General features: G+C 41.5%; 1 protein-coding gene across 1 annotated transcript in view; it reads right to left on the minus strand.

The window, feature by feature from the left end:
• The window catches only part of LOC116993634, a 50,673-nt gene extending 37,682 nt beyond the window's left edge, over window positions 1-12,991 (minus strand). The window contains exons 1-2 of the mRNA XM_033054465.1: window positions 12,880-12,991; window positions 12,044-12,374 (exon numbers count right to left, since the gene is read on the minus strand). Coding sequence (XP_032910356.1) covers window positions 12,044-12,374; window positions 12,880-12,991 — 443 coding nt within the window. The remainder of the gene's footprint in view (window positions 1-12,043; window positions 12,375-12,879) is intronic.
• Window positions 12,992-13,132: the final 141 nt, after the last annotated feature.

The raw sequence follows: 13,132 nt of genomic DNA on the forward strand, positions 1-13,132 counted from the left end.
ATGAGAGCCCTGGAACATTTACATTTTGTTGGCAATCACAGTGACCTTGGCAGCAGATTTTAGATGACCTTGACATTCACATCTAAAACACATGAGATAGCCAACCTCAGCCTTCACCCAACCGCTGATCTTTTAAAACAGTGAACATGAGATAAAGATCTGTTGTGGTTCTCTTCTCAGCTCTCCATAACATTTCATAAATAGGTCAGTTTTAGCATGTTTATATAAATTGATTCCCCTTCTGGGAATGCTCGGCTGTGATAAACAGTCCTTTCCAATTAGTTTTTTTGTGTGCGTGTTTTCTTGGGGTTTTGTTGGTTTTGGGTTTTTTAAATAGTTAGGGATTACTATTGCAACTAAAAAAAAAATTAAATGTAAGTATCTACTAAGTCAAGAAAATTTTTTCTGTCCATTAGTGACAGATGAACTTCAAATGTCTGCTCCTGTTCATTTTAAAATCAATATTTCAGTCTCTGAGCATCACCTTTTTGACAATACACAGAAAAATGAAGATCTAGTGGGCAGCACAGTGCTCACTACCATGAGTTATTTTAGTCATAAGGAAGGAATGATTGAGGTCAATGAGGCTTCTTTGGTTTTTAATCCTTGACTGTAACAGACATCTACAGCATCGACTGTGTTTTGTCATATTTGCATTAGAAGCAATTCTATTGGCTTACAGATTTGTACATTCTTTAGACACCAACCATCCTTTTAATTCTCATTAATAACCCATTATATTTGATTTTGTTGTCAAGTCCATTTCTAGAAACAATTTGCATGGAAAGTCCTGTCAGTTGGTGAATCAGTTGTCCTGATCAATAACCTTCATCAGCAATGAGTGGCACAAGGTGAATCAGATGTAAGAAATGGTAAAACATCATCACACAGGACACAGTGGATTTCTAGCTTTTCAGCCATTATGACTCATCTTGTTGATTATATCTTTCTTCAGGATACTTAACAGAAGGATGGTGGCAAATCTTGTGCCTTGACTCCTACTTCATCACATCATTGAAGCTTTAGAGGAGAGACAGAGACTCTGAGTGAGTCTAGTTCTGCTTCTCAGTTTGTGGTAGGTTAGATCTGACAGCAGATGGAATCCCTGAGACATGTCAATTTAATTTTAGGTTGTGTGTCTGATGCACATGTTGCCAATTACAGTGGTGTGTGATGTCTTTCTAGGGAGGAGGTCTTTCTCTCTCCCACTGGGTGAACATGCTAAGGATAAATTTTGCAAAAGTTTTTTTAAATCTGGGCTCAGTCATGTTTTAACAGCCCACATGAATAGAGGAATATCATTCAAAGATTATTTCTGACTCTCTAGAAAGAAGAGATTCGTCTCTCCCAACTCTCTTATCCAGTCTCTTAGCAGTAGTGCACTAAAACTCCCAGAAACAGAGCAGAACCTTCAGGTTTCAGATGGACTTCAGTTGATGTGGTTGTACAGTTTCAAACAAGTAAGGAACTTCAAACTTCATTTGCCAACATGCCAGGACCACACACAGGAGGAAACAAAGATTCCAAAATGGGATTTCAAATGAGGGTTCAGACCCAGATTGGCGCTATCTGGCTCCTCAGTGGAGAAAAATACAGAAAAGACAGGAAACTAATATTAGTGTCCAAGTCAATATGCAGGACAGATTCTGACAACACTTTTCCCTGGGAAGGAGGAGGAGGTGACGTGTCCCTAATCCAAGTCTTCCAGCCCTTGGGTGAAGTGAAAGGAGCTCTGCCTGGCAGAGCAAGGCAAATCCTTTGACAGAGAAACTGTGGTGATTATTGGACTGCTGTGTAATTTGTTCATTGAGCAAATATCATACCTGTTGCTGGTTTTATGTTCTCTATTCTAAAATGGCCTTGCCTGTTTTCCTTTGTATCCCATCAGTTCTGGAAGTCTCCACTCCCACACACTGCATCAGCCTGGCTGCACAACCACACCAAACCATCACAGACAGGACTCCCAATGAAACTCCACCAGACTTCCTTTTAGCAGGAGGGTATAAAAATCATTCTCTTCTTTCCAAGGAATATATCCATGATTCAACATCTATAATTTTCTATTTTAAACATTAGACATCACAAAAGATTGAAATTATTGCATCCCTAAGATTGCTACTTTTTTAACAGCATATAAGATGTTTTTGTTATATAAATAAAGTCTTTAAGTGTTCATTTTAACTGTGCATTTATAAGTCTTAGAGTCAAGAGACCCACCCCTGACCCTCTTCACAGACTGGCACCTTTGTGAGTTCAGAAGCATTTTATCTAAAGAGCTACCAACCATGAGCAGTTTGGTTGTTACCCTTAATTCAATACAGGACATTGAAGCTGGGCTTTTCTAGAGCTCAAACCTACCATTCCACCTTTGCAATAGCAAGAAATAAAAAACTTATATGTGCAACATATAACTCATGCTCATACCAGCCTATGCAGACATCATGTCTACAGAACACCTATAAAAATTGAGTAGAAAAATTTGTATTTGCATATAATGTAGATGAAAATGTCGAAATATTTAAGTAAAAGTAATTTATCTTCCTTTTCAAATTGATTTTTGCAACAAAATCCTGGGTGTGGACCCTGACTCAAAGATAGATTCTGAGACATTCCAACTTGACTGTAAACCCTTCAGCATGACCATGATTTTTGCTTCTGAATACATGGATATTTGTTTGACCCTGGCAAGACACTACTCTATGTCTGGAATTAAAGAAAAAATATATGACATCTGGCTTCTGATTCACTGACATGAGAGGAATGACCAAGCATCATCCAACCACCATATGAGTACAATAATTTAAGCTTCACCTCTGTTGCAAAGTCTAACTCTAAACACTACTCTTTCTCCTGCCAAATGACCCCTTTCTACAAGTTCCCAAGTTTCACAAGAAAAAGGGCAAGATGCAAACTGTGTTCAAGTCCAACTTGAATCTGACCCAGTTGGAATAAGAGAAGAGACTAAACTGCCACCCACACACAGTTTGCAAGCAGGAAATAAAATTCAATTGTTTTATTTATGTATATTTATTTCTTTATAAGTATCTGCATTGTCTATTACCAGAGAACGGGTGCCTGGGTGTTAGGCTGGGGAAAACACTGCAATTCATTTTGTATAGAAATATCCTTTTGCTGTTTTCTTTAATTAATATCATCAAGCCACAATTTCCATCATTTTTTTCTGGCATAATGGGTTCAGACACCAGATTTAAAGGAGTCACATATGAGTATTTGTGGAACCCATAACTGTAAAAATATTGATTGGAAATATTAATCACACATCTAATCAGGAAAAAGGAACATTGCCAGGTAGCCAGTACAGCCAGTGACAGTTTGAAAAGCAAATATTGGCTGTCCACACACAATTTACGTAGCAGATATAATTTGGACAATACACACACTAAAATACTCTCACATAGTAAATACTTGTTCATTAATTTGACAAATTTTGTACTATACTTTAAACAAACATCCAGAATATATTTTTATTTTCTCCACTTTTGCCAAACTTCTGTTACAGAGTGCTGTATCTCGGTTACAGAATTAAACACAAAGCTGCACACTATGTGGCTTCATATGCCGTGCATACAGAATCATCAGTGCTAAGTAAAAAGAGTGGCTGGTTTGATTAAAGTATTTTTGATTCATTTTCTAATCCATCCTAGATCACAAATGCTGTTGATTTTGGTATCTCTTCAAGACACCCTATGTAAAGCATTGACTTCACGTGGTTGGATATGGGACTGGGGAGTTGTCACTGTGAACTGTTTCCATGACAAGGAGATTAAAAGAATAAAGGAAAAAGTTCTCAAATTAAAATATTATGAGGTGGTCTATTCCATAAAGTGTATCAGGCAAACATTTAAAGCCAATGCCCATTTTGTAGTACATTTCCTTTTGGCAGATTAATCCTCACTTCACATCAGCAGAAAAGGTGGAAGAGTTAAACCTAAGATTGCCTTCTTCAATTGGCTTGTCAGCATTTTGAGGAATTAATTATTCCCAAGATCCACAAAGTCTTAAAACTTTCCCTGAAACAGTTGAGAAAAACCTGTAAGCTCTACCATCACGACAAGAAGTTCCCCACAGGTCTAAAATGGTATGTGCAAGCAGCCAAGGAGCCATGCATGTGCCTGTTCATACGTGCATGGTCAGACAGGAATTACTGCCCTCAGCAATGCCAAATTCAAGAGTGGTACATATTCTCAACAGGATTTGTAGCTCTTGTTTCTGAGAGCAGCAATACAAAACAACTCCAGAGATGGATATGTACTATTTTGGAAATTGAGAGCCAGACTTAGCATGTCTTAACCACCTTCCAGTATCCAATTTATTATTTTTTCAATCAAAAGTTCAGGTTATAAATTCAGGATGTGTTGTTTTAAAATCCTTTTAGCATATCTAGTATTCTAGATAGTGCTGAAATATCACAATAAAGTGAATAATTTCACCCTAAATATATTTAAGCTATATTTCTGCTTCATTTATATAATGTATTTTTTAATATAAATATGCCGATTTTTCTTGCAAAGGCATTTTAACATTTGCATTCTTTGTAAACTCTTCTGTTTCAGTCTATTATGCAATTTTTTTTACCTGTGTTCCAAGAAGTTGTTCTGCAATGAGTTCTTGAATCCAGATCAGGGAAATGGCCTTTTTAAGGACTAAACTGATTTATAGCTTTATTAAGTCAAATGTGTTTATTTGCATTTTTTTCTTCTTTCGTATCTTGACAGCAAAAAAAAAAAAAAAAAGACAAAAAAAGACAAAAATTAGAGGGTACACAGAGATCTCCACCCACCACAAGAGAAATAAAATACTATTTACATGAAGCACTGTTATCAGTTTTGGTCCACTGAGATTTTGGTAACCAGTTTAACAGTTAATAAACTTTCCTTCCACAGAGAGACAGCACATGGAGAAAACAGCATCTCAGAACTTTCTTTAGATTTTACAATGTTGCACTAATGAAGTTTACTGAACAGTTCAAGCAAATACATCAGTATTGTGATGAGAGCCTGATACAAAACTTTCCACATCTCAGGCTGACCTCCCAGTCTTTTATCAGCATAACATCTAAATGTAGGAACTTACAATGCAGTTTACATGACTTCTCTTACCCTGGCTAGAAAAGGGCTAATTGATGTTTTGTGGTACTGCAGCTTGCTTTCCCATAGCTGGGTTTTCATTTCAGCAGTTGCTGCATTGACTCACAGGGCTCAGTGTCTGAATTAGGACTTGAGCCAAAGACAGAGTTGCTGTGCCACAGCTCCCCCTGCAAAGCAGCAAATGATGCTGAATGCCTGGACAATTTAACATTAGTGAATCTATGGCATTCGTTTATTAGCATAACAAGACTGTGCTGCTGACCTAGTTTGCTCGTTAAATTAATGGAAGTTGGAGAAACTAAAAAGAAAATCCTGGAGGGGTTTCATTTCTGTGCCTACTTGGTTGGACCAGTAATTCCTTTTATTTTCATTTCTTTTCTCCTGGCTGTATAACCAGATGAATTTGTTTTAGATTATTTTCCTATTAACTAAAATTTCCCAGAGGTTCCTGGTATTTGCATTCAGCTATTTCAGTAGCAGATATAACATTGCACTGGATACACCATCTACTGAAACAATGAAGCTGTAAGGAAATCAGACACATGTTCCCTACAGATGTTTGACCTAAAGCATACTGAAGTTGCCAAATCCACCTTTGGGTCACACTCTTCTCCATCTGGAGATCTATAGACACTGGTCCAAACCCAAGGAATGATTTATAAATTGGGTACTGAGACTAACAATCATTAATTAAAGTTCCAAAATCAATGTTGTGAGCACTGAACACTTGCAGCTAACAAAGACTTAGTTGGGACTTTCTGGCACTTTGTATCTCTGAAAATTGGGACACCGTGAGTTTGGTGCTTATATGATAACTTTAGAAGCTTGGCTTTGGAATTCTGACTTTCAAATCCCCATTCACACCTCCAGGTTTAGACAAGCCTCTCTTGATCTTTTTCTTCCAAATTGTCCAAAATGGCAGGAATTGGTCTGAGAAATATGCCAGGACCAGACAGACTTGTACCCATAATTTCTGCTTCTTTGTCTGGCCATGGAATTGCCCACAAGAGGAGCTTGTTCTCTCATTCAGTCCCTTCTGATTCATCTCATTGCTCTCACAGGAGTGGCAGCAGTAATGAGAGCTTTGTCCTTATCATCAGCTGCATCCATGCTCGTTCTACTTTTGCAAGGTTGCTATTGAAGGGAACTTGGTAGGTTTCCTCATCCCAAGAGAGCAGACAGCATACTCCACCCACCCAGGGATAAAACACCTATCTTATTAAAATCATAAGAACTGTGTAATAGATATTTCTCCCAAACTCAGAATAAAAAAGAATCTCCACCTGGTAAGGAATACAAGATGTCAGTAAACAAGATAAAAAGTCTTAAGCTATGTGTAAGAATTAAACTCTGTGCCAGAGGAAAAGACAAGGAGGCTTTGTGGGCCACAGAGCTTCTGAGTGAAAGGCACCAAGCACTGAGCCTTTCTTGCTGACTGCTTTACACTGAGTGAAACCTTTGCAGGAACTTAGTGTTGTTTCCATAATGTGATAATTGAGCTGATACCAGGTCAGTGGAAAGGTTGTGTTCCAGAATATTAACTCCATCTGATTTCCCCTCCTATTCTCTGCAGTGGAGGGAATTACTTTTATTACCCTTCATATAGTTTACATACTTGATTAGGTACATTGGAAAGCTAAGGAAACTGAGCCATTCATTTAAACATTGAGGTGCAGGAAAAAGGGAGTTTGATGTCTCTCTGCGAATTTTCTTCCTTCCCCATTTTGAAAATCTAGTTTTCATTTTTGCAGCACTTTGAAATAGACTTATTAATCCACTGAGGGAAATAAACAGCTGGAAATAAATGTTTCCCAACTGCTGGAGAGACACTAACTGTTTCCTAAGCCATATCCAAGTGGTCACCAAATAAAAGCATAAGGGAAAACCAATTCTTGGCCTGGATCTAAGTCTGTGCTAATGAAGAAATCAACAGTAGAGGGCTGGGTGAGTCATTCTTCTTGAAGGATCATCAAATATCCAACTTCTTAATTATTTATTGGTTGCTATGACCAGCAGCCAACACTGTGCTCCGAGTTGTTCAGGGTAGCCTTCACCACACAGTCTAAATTTGGCATACCAGCGACTCACTGGATGTTCAGTAGACATCCAGCAATGCACTTGAGGGGTGGTGAAAGCCAGAGATGTTTGTAAAGTGTTAGAGAAGTCATTTTCCAAGCAAAGTCCATTTTAAGGAAGAACAGAAAAATAAGTACACAATAGGCACCAAAAGAATTAACTGACAGTTCAAAGGGAAGTCATGGAAAGTGGCACATTCTTGACGGTCTGTGATTTCTCCTTCTGCCACAGATGATGTTATTGCTCATGTCCCTTTCAAGAACACTTACATAAACCCAGTTTTATGTGTGCAAAGGGGGAAAAGAACCTGCCAGCCCGTAGCCAATATACTTTCACTCATAATATAAAATTTCCCATATGAAGTGAAAAAAAAAGTCATCTAGGGAAAAAAAAGAATTTTGTTGAAGTTCAGATCAAACAATTCAAAAACAAAAAGTGTTTTATCACCATGCTCAGTTACAATGAAATGCAACTCACAAGAAAAAATACATCCTCAAACCCTCACGATAGTGTGGCCAGCTACAGTAACCCTTGTGCAGATCCCAGTGAGACCAGCTGAATGCCAGACTGGAAGAGGCACCAGCATGGGGCTGTAGTGCTCCCTGCATGCAGAACAGACATCCAGGAAAGAGGAAAGAGTGAAGAACAGAGGAGGCTGTGCCTGAAACACTGGAGTGGCTTCAGAAGTCTGTGTAAGTTTGGGAAGAAACATGGGGAATTGTTATTCTTGAGGTTTGAGAGTTTGACCAGTACGGGATGGAAGAACCTGAAAGAGATTTTCTTGAGCAGAGGAAGAGTCCCACAGCCCTGTATAGCTGTGGATTGCTGACCCCCTGCTTTGTCCTGCCTCTGGACATGTGTCACCAGCCTCAAGGGCTGTGGCAGGTGGGGAAGGACAGCAGGGTTGGGAACACACTGATCAATATGGAGCTATTCCCAAAGGATACCATGCAGCACAGACCCCTCCTATCTCTTATAAATTTAGATAAGATCTGCTTTTACCTATTTTTATATTTCCTTACTGGGAAGTTTTCTCCTCTCATCTCTGAAAATGTACCTGAGACTTCTTTTTTTTAACCTAGTACTGAACGCCTGGAAAATGAATAGATAAAAAGCAAGCCTCAAAAGAATTTTCAAGACATATACAAACTGAAATATCTTTACACACATTTGGAAGAAAGCCATGTTGTGTCTGGACAATCCTTGAAAGAATAAAAAAGTTGTTAAATAGATTAATCATTCACTCATAAAATGTGATTTGAGCAGCTCCAGTTTGATACCAAAAAGCCAGAAAGAGCAAAGGTGTCATGATGGAAAAAGGCTGGAAATTATGTGGTTGTTTGAAACAAGTGAAGAAAGCAAGAGGATGAAGAGATTAATTAATTCAGAGACTTGGAAAAAGAAAGATTTGTTGTGAATTTTATTCTGGAAGACACTAACTTGAGCTTGATGAAGAAGACCAGAGGGAAGCAAAAAAAACACCAGATTGAAGTAGAGTCATCAGAGCTAGTGATGTGGCAAATAAAGTATGTAGGTAAATTAAAATAGAGCTGAAGAAGAGGCAGAATCACAGATTGAAATGGGGAGGACAAGAAGAAGAAGAAGGATGAGAGAAAGAAGTATTAGCAATTTGAATTTAAAAAAAAAATCAAGCAAACAAAATTATCTGAAAAATAAAGATTGAAGAAAGGAGGGGGAAAAAAAAAAAGAAAACCTGGGTACCAAGTCTCTAGTACAATTTGATGTATCCTGTTGAAAAGCTAGTAAAATTTCTTTTTTTCCTCTATCCTAAATGACATACAGACTAATAGAGACAGAAAACAAAGTGGTAAATTAAAACTTAGGAAAATTTGAAATAGACAAAAAAGTAGCTGGTCTCAATAGTATGAATTTTGTGGCTGCAGCAAAACCATTACTAGGCCTAATTCACAACTTCAGCTGTAAAACTGGAATAGCTCCATTTGATTCTGTCAAGTTGCTGTAAGAGATGAACAAGCCTATAAATTCAGATTTCATCCTTATACACCTATAATGCAAAAATACTGAAAATTAAATGTGACTTCCATCACTCAAAGATCTAGCAAAGACAGAAGGCACATTAGAAATCAGGGAAAGAAGCATGACATTCATCCCTTGGGAAAGAGCTGGGGTCACTCATAGGACCAGAGCACATGTTCTTCTGCTCACACTTAGCAATACAGTTCTCTAGCTGCTCAAATTGACTTGTTCCTCAACAGATGCAATAGGAAAACAGAATGAACTGACCTTGCAAATAATTTAACTGATTAGTGATGTCAAACTCTATAGACAAACTTTTGGTAATCACTGATGCTGATCAGATTGTTGGTTTATTTTTCAGTAGCCACTGAGCCAGGAACTATAATGCTCTTATAAACTTTTGTATGTTTGGTGCAATGTCAGACTCCACTAAAGCAGGGGAGTAAGGTGTAGGGGGAATCAGCACCAACATTCTGTCCTCCTCCTCACAGATGGAGGACAGAATGCCCTTCTTAGTGATCTACCAGGTTCTCACCAGGTGTAACTGGTAATGCATTTACAGCCCCAGAGAGCAGCGTAGATGTGAACTGGATGTAGCAGAGATGTTTGAGCATGACAGGGACCCTGGAAGAGCCAGGTCTGATTAAGGGCAGAGGGAACAGCCCCAGCACAGCCGTGTGCTGAAGCCACTGCTTTGCTCACAGGCCTTCTGCTGGTGCTCCTGCAGGGCACTGCCCTCTGCCATGGAAACAGTTCTGCTGGGGATCAGCAGGACCTGCCCTGAGCCTGGGGACAAGCACAGAGCTCCACCAAAAACTGGGAACACTTTAGAGCAGCTAGGCTGCTGCTTCTTTGGAGTTCTGCTGGATGTTGAGTGCACTTCAGCTCTTCCTTGAGTTTAAATAAGGTAAGCTTGACTGTGCAAAACAAATCAAAGGCTTTGCTTGTGTCTCCCAGACTGAGAAGTGATTCTTCCTAAGGGAAGGGAAGATTCCTTCACTCCTGCAGCTCTCTGAGCAGTTAAAAATGCATGTGGTCAAACTTGGTCCTTGTAAAACCCAATTGACTTCATTCAAAAAACTCCTATAAAGATGACTGATGTCATTGGAGTCCCACCAGGGATGAACTTGGCCCATGCCATTCCTCCTGTGTAGTCACTGGATAGGAATGTAGAGGAGAAAAGCATACTGGGCTCTAGGACTCCATCTCTCAACAAAACTGCCAGGGCTGCAAAAGAGTTACACGTGAATATAAATTTGTCGTACACACTCCATTAGATCACCCAGATCAGCCGCTGCTTTCAGTTGCCCTCGTACGGATTGGAGTTTCTGCTTTCACTACTGAGGTTTGAGCAGGAGTTTCTACATGAGTGTGCCAAGTCTCCTGGGAGCAAAATCAGCAGCATTACCCCAAATTTACAGATGAAGAAACTGAAACAGGGAACCGGAGTGATTTGCTTCAGCTTACATGTGGTGACAGAGGTAGAAAAAGTATTGAAACTACTTATGGCTCCTCGCCACTTAGGCCATGTATTCCTGTGATATATCTTTTTAATTTCCCTCTCCTTTCCCAATCTCCCTTCTCCCCTGCCCCCCACCCCATCCACATTGTCTCTAGCCACACAACTGGGAAGCTGGGATTAATCCATCCCTAGGGAAACTGGGATTAATATACAACTCATGCGGAACCTTTAAAAACCCAATGATTTGTGGTCCCCTTTTCAGAGACACATGCAATCCACAGCTGAAAAGTAACTATTTGCTGTTCCAGTGCACATTCTGAGAGAGGCTTTTGCTCTGTTTCATGAATGTACACTGAAGACCCCATCTGACAGGATTTTTTCATGCATCCAACAGAAAAACAGGCTTAGTAGGCTGTGCAGAATCAGGCTCTTGCAGAGTACTAACAGTTTATGGGCAGAAAAAGAATGACTGGAATGCAAAGGGGGGGAAAGAGAGCAAGAGATGTGCCAACACATCTTTATGTTTTCCTTCTGTAACTGGAAATGGTTAAAAAAATAATTAAAAGGAAAAAAACTGTGTTTCCCTTATAAATCTTGCAGGAAGAGGCAACTTGAGTCAGGTGCCCAGTTTTTTATTCTTGCGAACTCCCATTCAGCGATGTTTTTATGATGAAAATGCAAAATTTAAAGCAACTGTGAAAACAGAATCAGCCCTCGATTGGCAGACAGAGGCCTAAGTAAGTTTTATTCACTGCATGAATGTCAGATTAAAACACATGCAATGATAGAAAAGAAAAAGAAAGAGAGGGAAAGCAATTAATCATTTAAATTGTGATCCTGATTCAAAAGGCACATTTCCCATCTAATTCCTTTCATTTATTTTGGGGTTTAGTACAATTTATCTCTTCTGACTGTCATAATTTCATCTCTACTTTGCTTTCCTTGGAATCGCCGAACTGATACTGCCTAGCAAATTTCAAAATACTGCAGGGAAAAGGCAAACTGTTCCCCCATACAGCTGGGAGCATGACCAGATAGATAGCCTTTGTTAGCACCAGGGCAAAAGTGGCCTTCTGGGAGGAGGAAATACACACACATTTAAGTGTAGTACAAGTGACATTAAGAGGTTGTATGTGCATCCTGCGCTCGGCATGCCCATGTAGTTTTAATACATCTGTATTTCTAATTATGTCAGTTCTGGAGGGTTTGTTGTTTTTTTTTTCTTTTTAATTGCACACAAAAATGCAGGTCCCAAGAAATTCTTGGCAGTCAGATCACCAAGCTCCAGCTTTTCAAATGAAACGCTTCTCATGCCCAGCTGGGAGGAGTGGTTTCTCCACCTTTGCGACCCCGCAGCTCTAATGGTTCCCAGGAACCAGTTACTGACACGGCTTCTTACCTCGCCACGGGTGCTTCAGCTCCTCGGTGAAAAGGAGACGGTGTAGCGGTGGGAAAGCCTCGGAGGAGTGACCCGAGTCCCTTCCTCCCTCCCTGCGGACCCGATTCGGATTTCTGCCTCGCAGTTACGACCCCTGAAAACCTGGTTCCAGGCGGCGGTGCCCCTTTCTTTCTCGCTCGGCGGCCGGGTCCCGGTGCATCCTTGTTCCCGTTCTTGGTGCCAGGAGCGACACGAGAGGGACGGGGAAGTCTGTCGGGGATTTTCTCTCTGATTCTCCGTTTAGAAGGGCACGGAGGAGGATGAGCCACCCAGCCTTCAGGCTGCCCCTTGACTCCGTGTCAGTGCTCTGGGCTGCAGGTCCCCCCGGGCGAGGCGCGGATGCCGTGACCCCGGCCCGGCACGGCGGGGGCGGCCGGCGTGTGCCTTGGAGCGCTCCGGGACAGCCACACACGGCGGAGAAAGGCGGCCGCTCCTGCGGGGTTTGTGCACGACAATCCCTCCACACTCCCTCCGAGGACCGGGGAGAGCCGCGGGAGACGACACCTTCAAATTTCCTCCGAGACAAGCTGCCGAGCAAGCATCCCGGCCCGGCTCGGCGAAGGGATGGAGGGATGGATGGAGGGAGGGATGGAGGGATGGAGGGATGGATGGAGGGATGGAGGGATGGATGGAGGGATGCTCCTCGCTCCAGCCGGGCAGGCTCCGCGCATGAGACGCCGGCGGAGCGGCGCGCAGATCTCCGCGCTCGTCCCGCCCTCCTCCCGCGCAGGGCCAGCCCCGGCTGCCTGCAGGTTACCGCGGACTTCACCCCGCAGCCCTCGCTTGCTGCTTTTCACATGCCAAAACCAAAAACCTTCGAGCGGCGTGGGAAGCAAATCCCAAGCAAGCCGGTTTCAATCTCTGCCCGTGCTCCCGGAGCTGGATGCGGGCACAGGCGGCATTTCGCATCCGAGCTCCCCCAGGGCCTTCCCAAGCCGGAGGTGGGTCCGCAGCCCGTCCTGCAAGAGCCTTTTCATCACTTACGGTGCGCTCGAGCGGGTCTCCAATAAATAACACGGGGAGAGAGGTTTCTCCCCCCTCCCCTTACAT

This window comes from Catharus ustulatus, chromosome 3 (assembly GCF_009819885.2).
Source record: "Catharus ustulatus isolate bCatUst1 chromosome 3, bCatUst1.pri.v2, whole genome shotgun sequence".
In the NCBI taxonomy this organism is placed as follows: domain Eukaryota; kingdom Metazoa; phylum Chordata; class Aves; order Passeriformes; family Turdidae; genus Catharus; species Catharus ustulatus.